Raw genomic sequence first — 16,114 nt, 5'->3', positions numbered from 1 at the left:
GTCTGGCTACCTGTGTGTCCATGTCCATCTATTTTTAAATGTGTTTTCAGTACAAGGTGGTTGGAGCCAGAGGAAATGGAGAGGCCAACGGCTCTCCGACCGACTCCAGCCCTGCTCAGGACAAAGCACCCTTCTGAATGCACCTTGCCTCCTTAACCCCCTCTGCCTCCTTCCTCACGACCCAAGACTGTACTGTTATCGCCTCAAACATTCGCCTTTTGACCTTTCACCTCCACAACTCATCACTCAATCAACTCCCCCCTCCCTTCCACCAAGGTCTATAAATAACGAGGTTGACAGGCAGGATTAAACAACAACCCCCCGACCCACCCACCTATTATAGGATGACTTAGGACCAGCACGTCACGAGACAAGCATGTCCCAAAAATAAAAATTATTGACTGCTGGTCCCACAGTCACTTCACCTTCATGTTGTTGTAAACAAAACTTTGTTTTGTCATTGTTGTCTATACCGGAGTAATTTATAGACCTTGCCTCCCTACCACCTCGTCACAACACCACCTTCTGCATCTACTTCCTCCTTGGTTAGGTCCCACCTGTGTCAAATCAGCAAGCTTGGCCTTTACACATTTTCGTAACCAGGTTGTTGTTAAGTCGCCTGGTTAAACAAAGGCATTGAAAACATTAACATGTCAGTGGGCTCCTTAGCTTAATCACCCTGAGATCCTAAAGAGAACTGTATTCTCGTGCAACCCAGGGTCGTTGAATGATATTTTCTATAGGAAGCCAGTAAAAAACAAAGATGAGAAAAAAATTTGGGGTCTTAATGCACAGTTACAGAATCCAGGATATTTATAGGATTTGAAAATTATAAGCAGCTTGTCTGTCCATATAAATAAGTGAAATAATATTTACTCATGCCTATTCTATCAGCTCTGCTCTGTGCATTCGTGTTCTGTGCAGCTCCAGAGATCAGGTGCCAGAAGCCTACTGCCATCAGTTTTGTATAGAGACATTTTGGGGTTTGACTGTAGATGAGGGACCCGTACAAGAAGAAACCTTAGGCCTGCTACTGCTACACACGTGCATATCTCATCTCATCTGTAAAACACTCACCACGCCGCCATGATGACCACGGTCTCGTGTTACACAACGCCACAGGACATGGGAGGGGAAAAACCCATTTTGTATTATAAACTATTTTACACTGCTTTGCATAATGTTTTTACATAACTTTTATCTATGTATAAATCTATATGAATAAACTCTATTGTACCTGATGCTGTTGACGCAGGCAGTTACCGGGTTGGTAGGTAAACGGGGATGGTGAGACTTAAGATACAGGGAATACAAAGGCACACTATGGGTCAGTTTCACTGACATGACAAGCCTTTTCTTGAGACTTAAAGGGAGGGTGTTCCCCTGATGGAGATTTACTTTTGGCATTTCTATGAAGTCGAAGAAATGTTTTAGTCTTGAGTTTGAAACCAACTTTAGACATGTAGATAGTCCTGCAGCTGTTTTGTACCCATTTGGGCACCAATTCCAGTCAGAAAAAGGTAGAAGTTGGATTACAATTGGTTTCGGGTGAGAGAAAAAAAAAAGAGGCGGTGCAACCCCAAGTGCACCCAAAGGGTTAAAGAACACGTTCGTTCAGACTACTTAAATGGGGAATTTGTAACCCTGGTTTGGCTGCAGTTGCCCCCTTTTTTAACACAACCCCAATATGAGATGATGCTTTGCTGTGTACACTACTTGGCGAATGTTGATGCTTCTCTATTGGCCTTACTCATTTTAAGCATTTCATCAGTTTATCATGGTTTACCTTGTAGAAAGTATTTCCCTTTTCTGTTTCTGTCTCCTAAAGTTGTATAGATAAGGTCAATAGAAGTAAGGAAGGAAGGAAGGGATTAGCATGTCTTGATGTGTAGGGTCAGTAGCTTGCTACTTGCATCTAAAACTGTCAACTGGAAAAAAAATGTTTGCTGCCATGGTGAAAAAATTCAAGCTACAACACGCGCGGACACACACACACACACACACACACACTGAGGCCCTTATTTACTTCTTTCAAACCTGATCTTTGACCTATATCATTGTACTAGGTCAAGGTGTGAAGATGACGGAAGTCTAACTTTGTGTTCTTCACAACATATTAAAATGTTCATGTTTCTTTAAAGCAGGTCATTTTTCCCCCCCGAAGGCTGAATTTTCATCTTTTTTTTTTCTTCTTTTTTTTTTTAAACGAGGAAAAATAATTTGCAGAAGCCAGTCAAACACGGCTCATACATGGGTGTCACTCAATGCACGCAGACACACACACATATACAAACACTCCCTGAATGCAAACATCACCTGATTTTACAGTCTGGTGTTCAGCCAAACGTAGTCACCCTTTGCCAATGTCCTACTCGCCTCCGTGGACTTGGCCTGCCTCTTGGCCTGCCTCCACGCTCGCATGCACAAACACAAAATGAACACCTAATATAATATATTTAAGTTTTGTAACTTACAACTTGGCCAACAAAAAAAACAAAATAGTGACATTAAAACCTTATAAAGCGGTAAATATGATGGTAGCACAGTCACTTTTTTTTTAATAACCAATGAAGTTACAATATTTTTTTTTTCTGTGTTTTTCAAGAGATGGGACGCTCACTCTCTGCCTTCTGTTTCTGTCCAAGGTTGGCGATACAAGGGCAACAGGCTCTAAGGTGTCTGACATGGTTGGATGTTGGAGCAGGGGATAACTTGGTGCAAGAAACGAAGGACTCCACATTTACATGATCAATATTACTTTAACAAGTACTGTTTCTCAAATTGTTGGGTTATACAACGGGTTCTGCAACATTTTCGAGGCAGTGGTCTGTAATAGCCATATTTCCACCCCAGTCATTTTGCTCCTCCAAGTCAAATGCTTTAAAGTGGCAGCAAATTTAAAACTATCGCCCCAAGTGGAAGTAGGATTACCATATCAGACAAAATATAGCGGGCTCTGAACTGAGAAGTACATGATGTAAGTAAACTGTTCCAGTCAAACAGAATCTCCAACTGAGACTGCTGCAAAGATGTCACTATCACCACCCAAGTGTTTCCTTTTTCTTTGTTTTGTTTCCATTGTGTTTGTGTTGTTTCTTCTGGAATTACTATTGCTGGTAGATGTGGTATTTAGATACTTTTTATCTTTTGGCTTCTTCCTTTTTGGGTGAGGAGGAGTTTGAGAGGGATTATTGTTTGTATATTACAGTTGCCATCAGTTGAATTTTGCCAAGATTTATGTACCTGTTACAAAACCTCTGTTTTCCCTTCACTGAATCTTTATGCTGCAGCAAGATGAAGATGCAGAAACGCGCTGCAAGAAAAGTCAGACTGAAATGAGTCACTTCATTTGGCATTGGTCTAAAATAAGTGGGGGGGGGGGGATGAAGGAATTTGACTAGCAATGCATTTTCACTCCAAAGTCCCTTTTTTTGAAACAAGTGTAAAATTATGTCGGAAACATGGTGGGACTTCTCTCCTCACTGGCATTTCCCCCCACTAGTTTTAATGGCGGGTCACTTTAAAGACTGAACACTGTGATGAAGTGATTTCTTAAGCCTGACTGTTTTTGCGCGTGTGGCATGCTGCATATACAAAGTTAAGAATCTGATGGTGGATTAAGCCTAAAGGGTAGTAATTGTAGCCTACTTTTGTTTTTGGGTGCCAATGAGAAGCAAAACAAACGGCATATTTAATGCTGGCCATTGCAGAGGATGGGAGATTGTTAGAGGTCATACTATAGCTTTACTTAGGTCTTTGGCCTAGTTGATGTAGAATATCAAAAGGGATCAGATTTGGAGGACAGCAGTGAGTAAATGAAAGACATTTTGTTTTGTTGTATGTGTTTGGATATCAATAAAGCATTCCTTTAAATGAAACCCGTTTCATAGTGGTTCACATGAGCAAATATGAACAGGTTTTTTATTTTCTGAAATGGTTGACGGCGCAACATGAAAACATCGTTGAGTTTCTTTTAATTGTACACGGCGAATAATTTGATCCTATTTTTATTTCTTTTATAACCGGCTGGATGCGCTATACCAGGGTTCCTCAGTCACCTTTACGGACCGGCGCCGGGCCGTAAAGCATTTGCTAGCGGGCCGCAAGGAAACAATAGTGTAACGTGCATTGATAAGTAGACACGTTGGTCCTTAACAAACAGCTCGGACCCTTTAGTCGACTGGTTAACGTTGTCGCTTGTGGTGTAGGAAACGCCGGTTCGCGTCCCGGTTGTGGAGGTTCCCGGGCTGCCCCCTGAATTCGCTACAGTATGACATACAATAGTCAAATGAAAGCCCGGGGCCGTCTTACGCTATAGGGCTTTTAATTTGAAACGGATACTTGAAGCGTGTACAATGACGTACTTTAGTCACGCGTTCACGTGGCACACGGCAGACCAATGGTAACTTTTTTCTTTTTAGCAACGCACCCAATCGACTCGCCACTAGCAGCCAGCTAGCTACCACGAGTACCGGTCAAAAAAGCGAAAACAAACGTCGCTTGAGAGTTTCTTCGGAAGAGGTAGGGGAGATAAAAGGTGTAATGATGATGATGATAACGCAGAGACAGCAGAGGCCGAGACCAAAAAAAAAAAAGGAAATAGGACGAGTCTTACCTAAAATACGGCTTTATTGTGACCGGTGACTCGCATGCTCCGAGCCCCCTGTGTGTGACATGTGGAGACAAGCTGTCTGATGAGGCGTGAAGCCCTCAAAACTGCCTCGGCACTTTGAGTCCAAGCACCCTGCACTTAAAGGCAAACCCGTGCGGTTCTTGGAGCGAAAACAACGCGAGCAAGCGGAACAGAAGCGCGTGCTGAGAGCCACCAGCTCTACACACGCTGCTGCTCTGAGAGCGTCGCACTTAGCGGCTGGTCAGTTCTATACTGTAACGTGCATGGTTTCGTGGGTCTGACCCTTTAGTCTAGTGGTTAGCGATGTCTCCTGCGGTGCGGGCGATACGGGTTCGTTTCCCGGCCGCGGCAGTTCCTGTTGGTTGGGTTGTCCCCCGAATTCGCTACATTGGTGTCAGAAGTGGGATGGAGCGACCGTAAGGCCATCGGAAGCGTAGGCGCCCTGAGGCGTGAAAGAGCTAATATGCTTAAGCGCGGGGACGCGCTTCCCGAAGGAGAAGGGGGTAGTGTAACGTGCATGGATAAGAAGACACGCTGGCCGCTGGCTCGCGGGTCTGACCCTTTAGTCGAGCGGTTAATGATGTCTCCTGCGGTGCGGGCGATACAGGTTCGCTTCCCGGCCGCGGCACTTCCTGTGGTTGCGTTGTCCACCGAATTCGCTACAATACTAAGGCCCAGAAGCCTTTCACTATCGGCGATTCTGCCTGCTGCGAGGTCATGTGCCGTGAACTGTTGGGGGAAGCTGCAGCTAACAAGGTGGCTAAGGTTCCTCTTTCAGCTGCCACACTTTCAAGGAGAATTGATGAAATTGGCGACTCGCAATATTATATGTATGTTATGTTGATGCGAGGAAAATATGTGCTGTATGTTTAATATCCAAACTGAATCAAGTGCAACTGGACTTGGTATATATCCGTGAAGACGTTTCGCCTCTCACCCAAGAGGCTTCCTCAGTTCGTGCCTTTCTGACTAGACCAAGCTAGTCTGACTGGCTGGTGAAGAAACTCAGATATTTATCCTCTTTGGAGTCGTTATCAGAGCTATTGATGTCAATGGCTCTTTTGTGTTCCGATGTTTATCAACGACATTCGTTGGAGGTGTTAGTTTCGACTTCGTTAGTGCTCCATTCAGTGGTCATGAGTCATTGGAGCCGTTACTGACCGACTGTTGTTCTTGGAGGCTAAGCTTTTGAGTCTCCTGGGTAGCGATGAAAGGACGGCATTGTAACTGGAAGATAGGTGGTGTCGCAGACCTCCTCCTCTGTCAAAGAGGCTAAATATCTTGAGTTTCATCACCAGCCAGTCACACTAGCTTGGTCTAGTCAGAAAGGCACGAACTGATGAAGCCTCTTGGATGAGAGGCGAAACGTCTTCACGGATATATACCAAGTCCAGTTGCACTTGATTCAACTCCTTTGGATAACCATGACCTGGATGAATGAGAACATTCACAGACTTAATATCCAAGCGTTACTTTAAATGTTATGATACTATTGACTTGTAAGCCTAACCTATATTCCGGTCGTTATTAACCCACCCCCGGTCCGCCAAAATATTGTCAATATTAAACCGGTCCGCGGTGCAAAAAAAAAAAAAGGTTGGGGACCCCTGCTCTATACTTTATAGACACTAATGTAAAGCTTCAAATGGGTAATCTGCTTTTTGGAAATGGACCCTTTTAGGAGGACCATTCTTCCACCTGGAGGTAGTTTACTGACAATGAACCTCCTTGACCAGAAGATGTCGCTGTTGTTCTTTCAGGGGATTACTTTGGGAATTTGGGTTTGGATTCGGTTTTGCGTATTTTTCAGGTTTCCTGGAAGAAGAAAAAAGGTACAAGATTACACGAGTTTTTACATTTCAGTGTTATAGGTCGAACAAACTAAACTTGAGCCAAAGGGGAAAAAAAGCGAAGTTCCCTGACCGGGAATCGAACCCGGGCCGCGGCGGTGAGAGCGCCGAATCCTAACCACTAGACCACCAGGGAGCTGCGACGTTGAAAAAAAAAGCTTATATGTTTATAATGAATCTGTGGGCTTGGTTCTACGTTAACAATAAAGATTGAATTCCTTCCATTTTCGGCAACAGCTGACTTGCGAAGAACCTTATAAACACCTATTAAGCTTTGCCTCAAACCATCGTAAGGTAACTGTTAGCAGAAACTGTTGCAGCAACATCTTCACAGCCAGTCACGAATTGACCAACTACAAAGCGTTCGTGGTTTTGACATCCCTAGTTTGTCTTATAATAGATCGCTACAGCTCGCTGTTGCCTCTCATGGAGCACTCGGGCGGGACAGCCGGACGAATAACAGAAAACGAACCAGATGAAAATCCGAATGAAATATTCTCTATTCCCACTTTCTCTGATTTCTATCTGTGCCCTTCTAGCCACGATTTTCCAAAGACTTGAGTCACGTTCTCCGTCGAGTGATGTATAGGGTACTTGCGTGTGAATAAACCACCTAACAACAGTAGACAACCCTGTCGTGTGTTAAAACGGAGTTATTTCCCACCCACAGAGGAAAAGACAAAACATGAAGCCAGGGGGAGAAACCGTGCCGACATTTGGATCGTACGCTCCCCATTGTCGGCCCGCCCAGTCTGTCCGGAGCGACAGTGACGTCACCACGCTGGCTATATAAACCCAGACGGGTCCTTCATTTTGGCACAGAAAAACAGCATCGAAATCCTTGCGGACCTTGGAGGGTTATATTTACCCAAAACTTATTTTCAAATGGGCCCCGTCGCCTAGCGTTTACTCCCCCCCCGCAGCCTCGCCGACAGAGTTGTATTGGGTGCTACTGAACATCAAGCACGTCTGGGTCACTAAAAGGTAAGAGTTGATGTCGAGGAGGAAAATGGTGGTATTTTGCTAATGGGGCGGTGGGCAGGAGAGCTAAAGACGCCAGTAGCTTATGCTAGCGGTTGCTCTTGAGGTGGTTAGCTTCAGCACGAGATGGCTATCTTTGTTAGGATGCTGGTGACTTGAAACTGTAAATACAAATGGGACCCCCCACCCCACACCACCCCCCTTACATTTGATCGGTGATGTAACTAATGTGCGTCTGCCAGTGCCGTCGAAGCGATTTAAAGATAACTAGAGGGTTAACGTCAATGTCAAATTTTCCTTTTTTTCTAATGAGTCGCCATTTACTCAGTTGAGATATGTGGCAGACTGCAGTTTAAGTCCTGGTAGGACGATCGGCATCCTCGAATATTTTCGCCCACTGAGTTCACGTATTTATCAAGCCATCTCCGTGTTGGATGTGGCTGTCATGATAAACGTGCCATCGTTGTTTGTCGCAGTCGCGGCTGCTTCTCGTAAACAGGGTTAACATACACGCCAGACTGACGTGACGTTCATCTGGCAGCCGCTGATATCCTGTCACCCTACTCAGACAGAAAGCAGTCAAGTTAAAATGCAAGTCTTGTCAATGATGTCGAGTAAATTTAAACCCCTTTCACATTCTCTGCACGTTTTTTTGGAGGTCGATGTTGTTGTTTTTTTCCCCAGTGAATATGAAGATTATGTTAAGTGATCATTAAATGCAATGGTGGTCAGTCTGGGATGCTGTGAAATATGTCGACATAGCAACAGACACACATTTCTGACCGGGCTAAATATTATTCTTTTGCGTTTCTATACTTTGTGCTTGCGGGTCAGCAATTCACCGGGCTCCATCTGTTTTTAGCCTGCTCTTCAAGTCTCTCCTTCTCCGTCCTGTTTCTGTCCATCTTCTTCCCTTTAGGTTTCCATCAAGTACAGCATTCAGCCACCAACATTAGCATGGCAGCTATTCCAGCAGGCGGATCTCTCGTGGCGACCACCGACTACTACCGGAGTGAGTTTCTGCAACAACTCGCCACCAATTGACGTGTTTTGTCAGACAACGCAACATTTTAAAATTTCAGTTCCGAAACCTTTATGGGTTATTTTAAACTTCAGGTCACATCGGCGTTGTCATTTGACTTGTGCTATTGATCGTAATGTAGTGGTGACCTGTAATTACCTGTCTTTTAGCTTTGACTTTTTACTAAGCTTTGTATTGCACATTGCATTAAAACGGCTCCCCGTGGGTCTTAGCGTGGTTTCATAGAGAGATGTAGCAGGTGGACAGTTACAAAAGCACTGATGGATCACTAGCTGACAATCATTATTTTCATTATTTTGCAAATGGTAAGTTCAATGAGTTTAGATTCAGAGCCACAAAGCCAGTCTCACAACTGGTTGCATGTAAATCGTTCCAGCAATGGCCGCTTGCCTACGAAGTACCAGCTTCAGTCTCAGATTTACAAGTATATCCAGTTAGTGAAGGTAATTATCGATTCTTCTGAAATGAGTAATAGCACAGTTCATTATTAGGCAATAACAAAATATTAAAAGTCTAACAATACTTGTGTGTGTGTGTGTGTGTGTGTGGGTGGGTGGGTGGGTGTGTGTGGAAGGGGCTTAACAAGCCGTTTCCTGTTTTGAGTCAGTTCATTAGGTGATTGATCACATCCAGTGCTTTGTGTGTGTGAGTGAGTGTATGTTGACTCATTTTATGTGCATCTTGGTTCCCCCAAGTCTTTCACGTGGCAATTAACCTGTCTCAGCAAATCAGATCAAGTTCAGTGTAAAGCCTTTAGAGTTTCTCCTCAACATTTGGTTGCATAACTGAAAGCAAATGGATTTTAGTGGTGCAGGTCCAGCACTCGCTCATTTGAGATGACTAGGCACTCAAAAGATTATGCATTAGCAATACAGAATACCATTTAAATTATTCTTCGAGTTCTAGGAACCAGTCCCTCAAATGTATCTTACATAAAAGGGAAATTATGTGGTTTTTAGGTCCTGAAAGTAGTTTTTTCAGGCAATTTATTTTAATAGTAGCATTATTAGTCTATTTTTGCTATCAACAAAAGTACATTCCCCCTATGCAATGCTTGTATAATGTTGCATTCTTTAGAGGACAGTAATTAAAATCTAACATGATTTGCTCTATCCACCTTCATGTCCCTCCTTCTCCTTCTATCCCAACCATCTCTCCCTTGCTCCTTTTCTCCTCCCTCTCGCCTTCATCCCTCTCCTGCAGGGCGCATCGGCTCAACTTCCAGCAGCAGCTCTTGTGGCAGTTCGGAGTACACCGGAGAGGTCATCCCTCACCATCCAGGTGTGTGTTTGTCTATAGCTGAGGAACAAATGTGGGCAGACTGGTTGTAAAACATTCAGAATGAGTGTTTGGTCCATCCTAAAGGCTAATATCCACTGTGTGTGTGTGCTATGTCCGGCTGGAAGTCACATCACATGGCAGACGCGCAAACAGCAAGGTTTGGTGTTATTTGCTGTGTTTTTGTACTTAAGTTAGATCAGATAGATGGATGGATCGATTCCCGGGGAAAATTAAAGCGTCATTACAGATTGCATAATCTGAAGGCACAATATCACAAATATACAAAATCTATGATTTACACAATATCAAAAATACGCAAGAATAAGAAGCAAAAAAACTCTAGGGAATATACAAAATATAAAGAACTCGACTAAACTGATGTACTTGGTGCCTGTAAGGTAGAATAGAATAAATAGATGTATATTAACATATAAAAGCAGAGTGGATCAAGAGTATTGGTATAAAAATGGAAAATATAGCAGATGCTACATTGAGAAAGAGATTCAGCAGCATGGTCACGTAGTGATCAATGAGGTTTTAAAGATAATGAATAGTATTTTGTGTATTTCCTCCGTGTATTATATATGGATAGACAGTGCTGACAGGACAGTAAACAAAATAGGCTACAGAGACATCCACCCTAGGGGGAAAAGGTTTAATAAATAGTAATGTTTTATTGGAACGTGAAGCGTTTGACACTGAAGAGACAATGATATATCTTTTGTAAAATCTTTGTAGGGAATAATATGACATATATCCTTCACAAATGTATTTTGACACATGCCAATCCAAGAAAATAAACTTGGAGCAAAAATCCTGTGCATGTTTCGTCGGCTTCTTGCATGCATAGAGTACATGGCAATTGGCCTTTACTTTCAAAAGTGACTTTTTTTTTAAGCTGGAGGTTAAAAAAACACCATTCGCGACTTGGTGTGGCGTTCGACTATGTGGTGTTCTTAGATTAAGCTCAAGTTGATGGTCTGCCTTCAAAATAATGGAGGTACCAGCAGGGGTGATTTTTGTAGGGATGCAGTAATAAGATCTAAATAGACAATTTAACTTAAGAGCAGATGGATTTTGGCATTGCACAGGGAATGCCATTACTCCGTTCCATTATTATTCACTCCCAACCGCCCAAGATTTATTTTTTGCCATTTTCCGCCTTAGTCAGTTGAATGAGCGTGAGTGTTGACAGTACAGCTTGTGCAATCCGTAGTCAAGAACGGAGTTTACCATACAAATACAGCATTGTTACATGCAGTACAGAGTCCACACCGTTGTGTAGCCAGCCTGCCGTGCTTATCAGTTCTATATGTTTGCAGGTCTTGCTAACATAACCGACTCAGTATGCAGTTTGACCAGTGCTTTGAACCAGAGAGACTAGGCTGAAAGCCCCAAGTATGAGCGGCTTATGTAGTCCAATAGCTAATTTAAAAAAAAAAAATTTAAGCGTCTGGTCGAAGAACGTTCACTGCCTCTCACGGTCTGTGTCCATGTGGTTTAAGATTGTCGGGGTTGAGTCAGCCTTGGGGAGCAACACTTGTGTAACTTTTTGTAATACCCATATTCACTACAGACACTCACTGTACAGTCACACCTGTGATTTTCAGTCAGTCTTGACTGCTAAATCCATGTGGTTTTTTTATGTATTTGGAAGACTTTTAACATTTTTTTATATTGAATTATGTTTGGAAAAATAGCAGGGGTGTGGTCCCCTTATCGAGGGTTCTGCTGCTCACAAATCAACACTGATTGAAGTATCTTTGTCATGCACACATGCACTCAACTACTATATGGTACACGAGTGTTCCCTGCAGCACCAGTTGAAGTCTACTGACCTGACCAGTAATCCTAGTTTAGCCGTTATTTTCAGAGCAGCCTTTTGAATTGGCATGAATTGGCAGTTGGTCTGGAGTGACATACAGGGTCAAGTTTGAGTCACTGTAGTTTATAACTACTGGGTCAACTGTGTAATGGTGTCACTGTGCTGAATTAGGCACACAGCCCCCCCACACACACACACAACTAAGATACTGCGTAACACATTTGAAAGGGGAAACCTGGCGTATGCACACACACCTCTGTACATGACTTCTTTTTGTCGAATCGCTTCATCCTACTGTTATTTCATAGAAGCTAATTTGACTAAGCGATACCAGCTAAACTGCTTGTTGGCTAGGAAAGTCCTCTGCTTTCTGTCTACCTTGTGCTGTTGTTTGAACAGCACAAGGGAACTTTTTTTTTTCTTTTTGAGAAACTCGCCCTAGTAACTACGTTTGGCACACAGCCCCTATATATAACTGGCTGGAAGGGAAAGGGTTCCTGGTGGCATTAGTGGATCAGAGGTTGAATGAGGTGTTGCAGTGTTGAGTTTGGCAAAGATCCAGTTCAGGGAGAGGGAGAATCCTGAGTCACCACTGGCTATTGAAACATCAGACACCACTTAACTACCCCTGTTGCTCCTAGTTATACATGGCGTAGCACTATATACGACTGAATTTAATTCAAACACAACTACCTTGAATGGACATTAACATTGTAACGATATTGTAATTCTGCATATCAGAAGCAGTCATGCATTCGTAACCAATAGAGAAATGCTTCTGTAACTAGGGGAGAATGAGTAGACTAAGCCTCTGCATTCATCTTTCACGTGTGCCTTTGTGAGACCCCACTGAAAGCTTGTCAACTAATGGCTATGCATATCAAGTTTTTTGTTGATGTCTCTCATTTTACAACAAACCATGGAACAGACATGTGTTGGAGAACCAGGTGAAGAGCTTTTCATGGTCAAATGCAGAGATAACAAGTCAGCTTTCATGGTGGGAGGCAATGCCTCAGTCCATTCTCCTCCATAACTGACATTGTCTCATGCTTCATGTGGCACGCCATAGCTTGCTGGACTCAGTCATTGGAAAGACATGCTGCTAGCCAGTGTGCACATGCCTACATCGTTGTTGTAGCAAGCCATGCAGATTTGCCAAACAAATTAATGCCTAAATACATGATTCCAAGCCAGCCACTTGCAAATAATAGTGTGGATGGTCGGCCAATAAGATTGGATTTGAAAAACGGATCAGATTTGTGCAAACACAGCCGGAGTGTTGTGTTCCCAGCCTGACCCTTGCCTCGTCTCCCCTCTTCTCCCAGGTCTCCCCAAGCAGGACTCTGGCCACTGGTGGTCCAGTTTCTTCTTTGGGAAGCAGAACCAACCAGGGATGACCACCTTGACCGAGGAGGCACAGCAGAAGTGAGTATAGATACCGACTGGTACCAGCCAGTGATGGTGCTGGGCTCTTTTCATGACCATTGTCAATTCTGAAAGTTTGACAATGTATCATCGTAACACGATCAGAAAATAGAAAGCATTTTAAGTTTTGCTGATTTAAAAATAAATAAATAAATAAATGCACTCTGGTTCTCACTGAAACCTCAAGGGAAACGAGCCTGATTGTAGGTTGATAGGCTTCGAAAATGGTTGGATTTGTGTCGAACTTCTACTAAGGTGCCCATTCTCGGTACTGCTAATAGATTACAATCTGCATATGCTTCAGTATCCCAAAGATCCACCAGAAACTTTTATCCAGTTGTCTGGCAGTTATACTCGTTCAAGGCACTTAGTTTCCTCATCACTCACTGCACTACCTGTTCGAAGGATTTACTTTTGAAAAGTTCATGGTAAGCGACATTGTGTACGGTATAGCTCGTAGTTGTATTTTTCCACTTGGCGCTCTTTCCTAACCTGCATAAGAATCTAGGTCAGTAAAGCCTGAAATAGCGTGCAGTCTTCAGGGGAGGCCCAGCCCTCGTGTTGGCTCTCCACCAAACCAGCTTTCCATACAGCTGTCTGGCCACTAACGTATTCCCATTCAGTTCAAATACGTTTTGGGTCTCTATGGAGTAAGAACGTTAGATTTGAGTGTTCTCGTGTTATCTCAGCTGTCAACTTGGGGCACAGCTTTGCAATACACACACCCCCACACACACTCACTCACTTTTTAAATATAATAATTAAGTTTTTGCTATAGCCAATACATCTGTCTTTTCTTTACCTGTAGGGCGGGGGTCCCAGGTGCGGTGACGAATGGTCAGATCACCTGCGTTGCCAGGGAGATGGTGATGCAGCGCCAGGCAAGCGAGACCAGCGAGTCAGGAAGCCCCACCTCTTCCTGATGCCGCCCAACCCATCCTGTTCCATTCCGCACCTCGGGGTGTCGAACCAACGACCAACGCTAGGTGACGGGAGGATGTCCCGTTTACAACCTTAAGTTTATTAGGTTTTTTTTTTTTTTTACTTCCATTTTGTGTCATTGTAGTGTAGGCTGCCTTACATGTTTTTTTTGTAACCGTTTTTTATTGACAAAAAAAAAACAAATAAAAAGGAATAAAAATACTGATGCAACTGATAAGCTACTTGTTTTTGTTTATTTACATTTGTACCATCTGTAACACTGTGGTGTATAGACACACTGGTGGATACACATACCGTTTTTTCAAGATATTTTCACTCTGTGATTGCAGATGCAATAAATACTCATGCAGCCTGATTTACCTTTTTTCTGAGTCATTTGTTGTTGTGTTTATGTTGCCTACAGTTGAAAGGATAACTTGGAAGTGATCATTTAACAGTTGCAAACAGTCACCCGTTGTTTACGGCACAAGTCTTTTGAAAAAGGTAGCTTTTTTTTCTCTTGTGTTTATCACCAGTTATGAAATACAGGACATTTCGTTCAACTCAAACCGGCTCGCTGTGGTCACCCCTCATCCCGTCCTGTGTTGCTGATTCATCCGCAACTGCAGACGTAAATTGCATATGCAAGGACATGAGGTTGAATGTGGTTGTTTGTCGGGGCGCAGTTTGGATTGCATTGTGCGGTTATTATTCTAAGGAAAACATTGAGTTAGTCGTACTGGATGTTCTCTTCTTCCCAAGTCAGGAGTTATGCAACCGCCTGTTCGGAAACGAACTCCAGATTGTATCTGAGCTACTTCTGCTCCTACTTCAGTGTTTCTCAGCCGCGTGCCATAGAGAGTTTGTGTGTGTGTGTGTGTGTGTGTGTGTGTGTGTGTGTGTGTGTGTGTGTGTGTGTGTGTGTGTGTGTGTGTGTGTGTGTGTGTGCGTGCGGGTCTGCATTTCAACCCAAAACTACACCAGCCAGTTTGGTTGGAGGTGGGATCATTACTGAAATCTACGGCATTCGCGCACAAATGACTTGCGAATATATTTTGGGAATTTTTTTTTTGGCTCCCAAGATCTAACTGCACCTATTGTGTGTCTCATCCTGTACAAGTTGTTGAAACCTGTTGGAATCAACAGTGTTTTTACATTGGCAAGGAGTAAGACTTGACGGGTTTTTCACATGAAACAAATGGTGTATCAAAAATTATAGAAGCAACATATCTAACATGCTTCACCCCTTAAAATTGACTCTTCTGTCTAAAGGCCATTATCTTAACATGACTTTTTTTATTTTTAATGAGCCTTGTCTCTCAATCTTGTTTCTGTCACTTTCCTCCACTCTCATACATTACCTTGTGTTCCTCCTCCCTGTTCTTGAAATATGTATTCACCACAGCCATTGCCATCCTTTTTGCAAAATCCACCACCATCTGTCCTTCCACGTTCCTCTCCTTGACACCACACCTACACATCACCTCTGTTCCCTTCACCAACATGCCCATTGAAGTCCGCTCCAGTCACCACTCTCTCCTCCTCGGGTACACTCTCCACCGTTTCATCCAACTCAACTCCAGAATTCTTCTTTCTCTTCCACCTCACACCCAACTTGTGGGGCTTATAACCCTCCTCATCACACCTACGATTTCCAGCTTCATACTCATCACTCTGTCTGACCCTCTCTTTACCTCCAATACACTCGACACTCTTCCTGCAGAATTATCCCTACCCCATTTCTCCTCCCATCCACACCATGGTAGAAGAGTTTGAACCCTCCTCCGATGCTCCTGGCCTTACTCCCCTTCCACTTGGTCTCTTGCACATGCAGTATACCTACTTCCTTCTCTCCATCATTCAGCCAGCTCTCTCTCTTCACTAGTAATAGTGCCAACATTCAAAGTTCCAACTCTCACCCCCACACTCTTACCCTTCCTCCTCTCCTGCTGCCTCTGGACATGCCTTCCCCCTCTCCTTCTCCTTCACCCACCAGTAGCACAGTTTCCACCAGCACCCTGCTGGCCAACAGTACCAGTGGTGGTCGTTGGCCTCGACCGATCTGGTATGGAAATCTGATTTATGATCCACATATTTGGTTTAGCAAAGGTTTTTGCGCCGGATGCCTTTCCTGACACAACCCTCCCCATTTATCC

General features: G+C 43.6%; 2 protein-coding genes and 1 non-coding gene across 4 annotated transcripts in view; 2 read left to right on the top strand and 1 right to left on the bottom strand.

The window, feature by feature from the left end:
- Nucleotides 1-3,896, top strand: part of tpd52l2b (tpd52 like 2b) — a 52,669-nt gene extending 48,773 nt beyond the window's left edge. For both annotated transcript variants that reach the window (XM_056273198.1, XM_056273197.1), the window contains one exon: nucleotides 51-3,896. In XM_056273198.1, the coding sequence (XP_056129173.1) occupies nucleotides 51-137 (87 nt within the window). In that variant the 3' untranslated portion in view covers nucleotides 138-3,896. The remainder of the gene's footprint in view (nucleotides 1-50) is intronic.
- Nucleotides 3,897-6,547: 2,651 nt separating this feature from the next.
- Nucleotides 6,548-6,619, bottom strand: trnae-cuc (transfer RNA glutamic acid (anticodon CUC)). The gene has a single exon. It is a non-coding gene; the product is annotated as a tRNA-Glu (tRNA).
- Nucleotides 6,620-7,295: 676 nt separating this feature from the next.
- Nucleotides 7,296-14,334, top strand: ppdpfb (pancreatic progenitor cell differentiation and proliferation factor b). The gene is made up of 5 exons (XM_056273452.1): nucleotides 7,296-7,467; nucleotides 8,384-8,476; nucleotides 9,710-9,787; nucleotides 12,938-13,037; nucleotides 13,846-14,334. The coding sequence occupies exons 2-5, from the start codon at nucleotides 8,422-8,424 to the stop codon at nucleotides 13,958-13,960; spliced, it is 348 nt and encodes a 115-aa protein (XP_056129427.1). The 5' UTR covers nucleotides 7,296-7,467; nucleotides 8,384-8,421; the 3' UTR covers nucleotides 13,961-14,334.
- The last annotated feature ends 1,780 nt before the right edge of the window (nucleotides 14,335-16,114 follow it).

Source organism: Lampris incognitus, chromosome 2 (genome assembly GCF_029633865.1).
Source record: "Lampris incognitus isolate fLamInc1 chromosome 2, fLamInc1.hap2, whole genome shotgun sequence".
Classification (NCBI taxonomy): Eukaryota; Metazoa; Chordata; class Actinopteri; order Lampriformes; family Lampridae; genus Lampris; species Lampris incognitus.
Note: the sequence above shows the minus strand (reverse complement) of the source record. Positions and strands in the feature narration are given on the sequence as shown.

What these genes read in the sequence shown, in the direction of transcription:
- ppdpfb (XM_056273452.1), top strand. Translation starts at nt 8,422, where the DNA reads ATGGCAGCTATTCCAGCAGGCGGATCTCTCGTGGCGACCACCGACTAC. An exon ending in GACCACCGACTACTACCGGA is followed by an intron (nt 8,477 to 9,709) that starts GTGAGTTTCTGC and finishes CCTCTCCTGCAG; the next exon opens with GGCGCATCGGCTCAACTTCC. An exon ending in GGTCATCCCTCACCATCCAG is followed by an intron (nt 9,788 to 12,937) that starts GTGTGTGTTTGT and finishes CTCTTCTCCCAG; the next exon opens with GTCTCCCCAAGCAGGACTCT.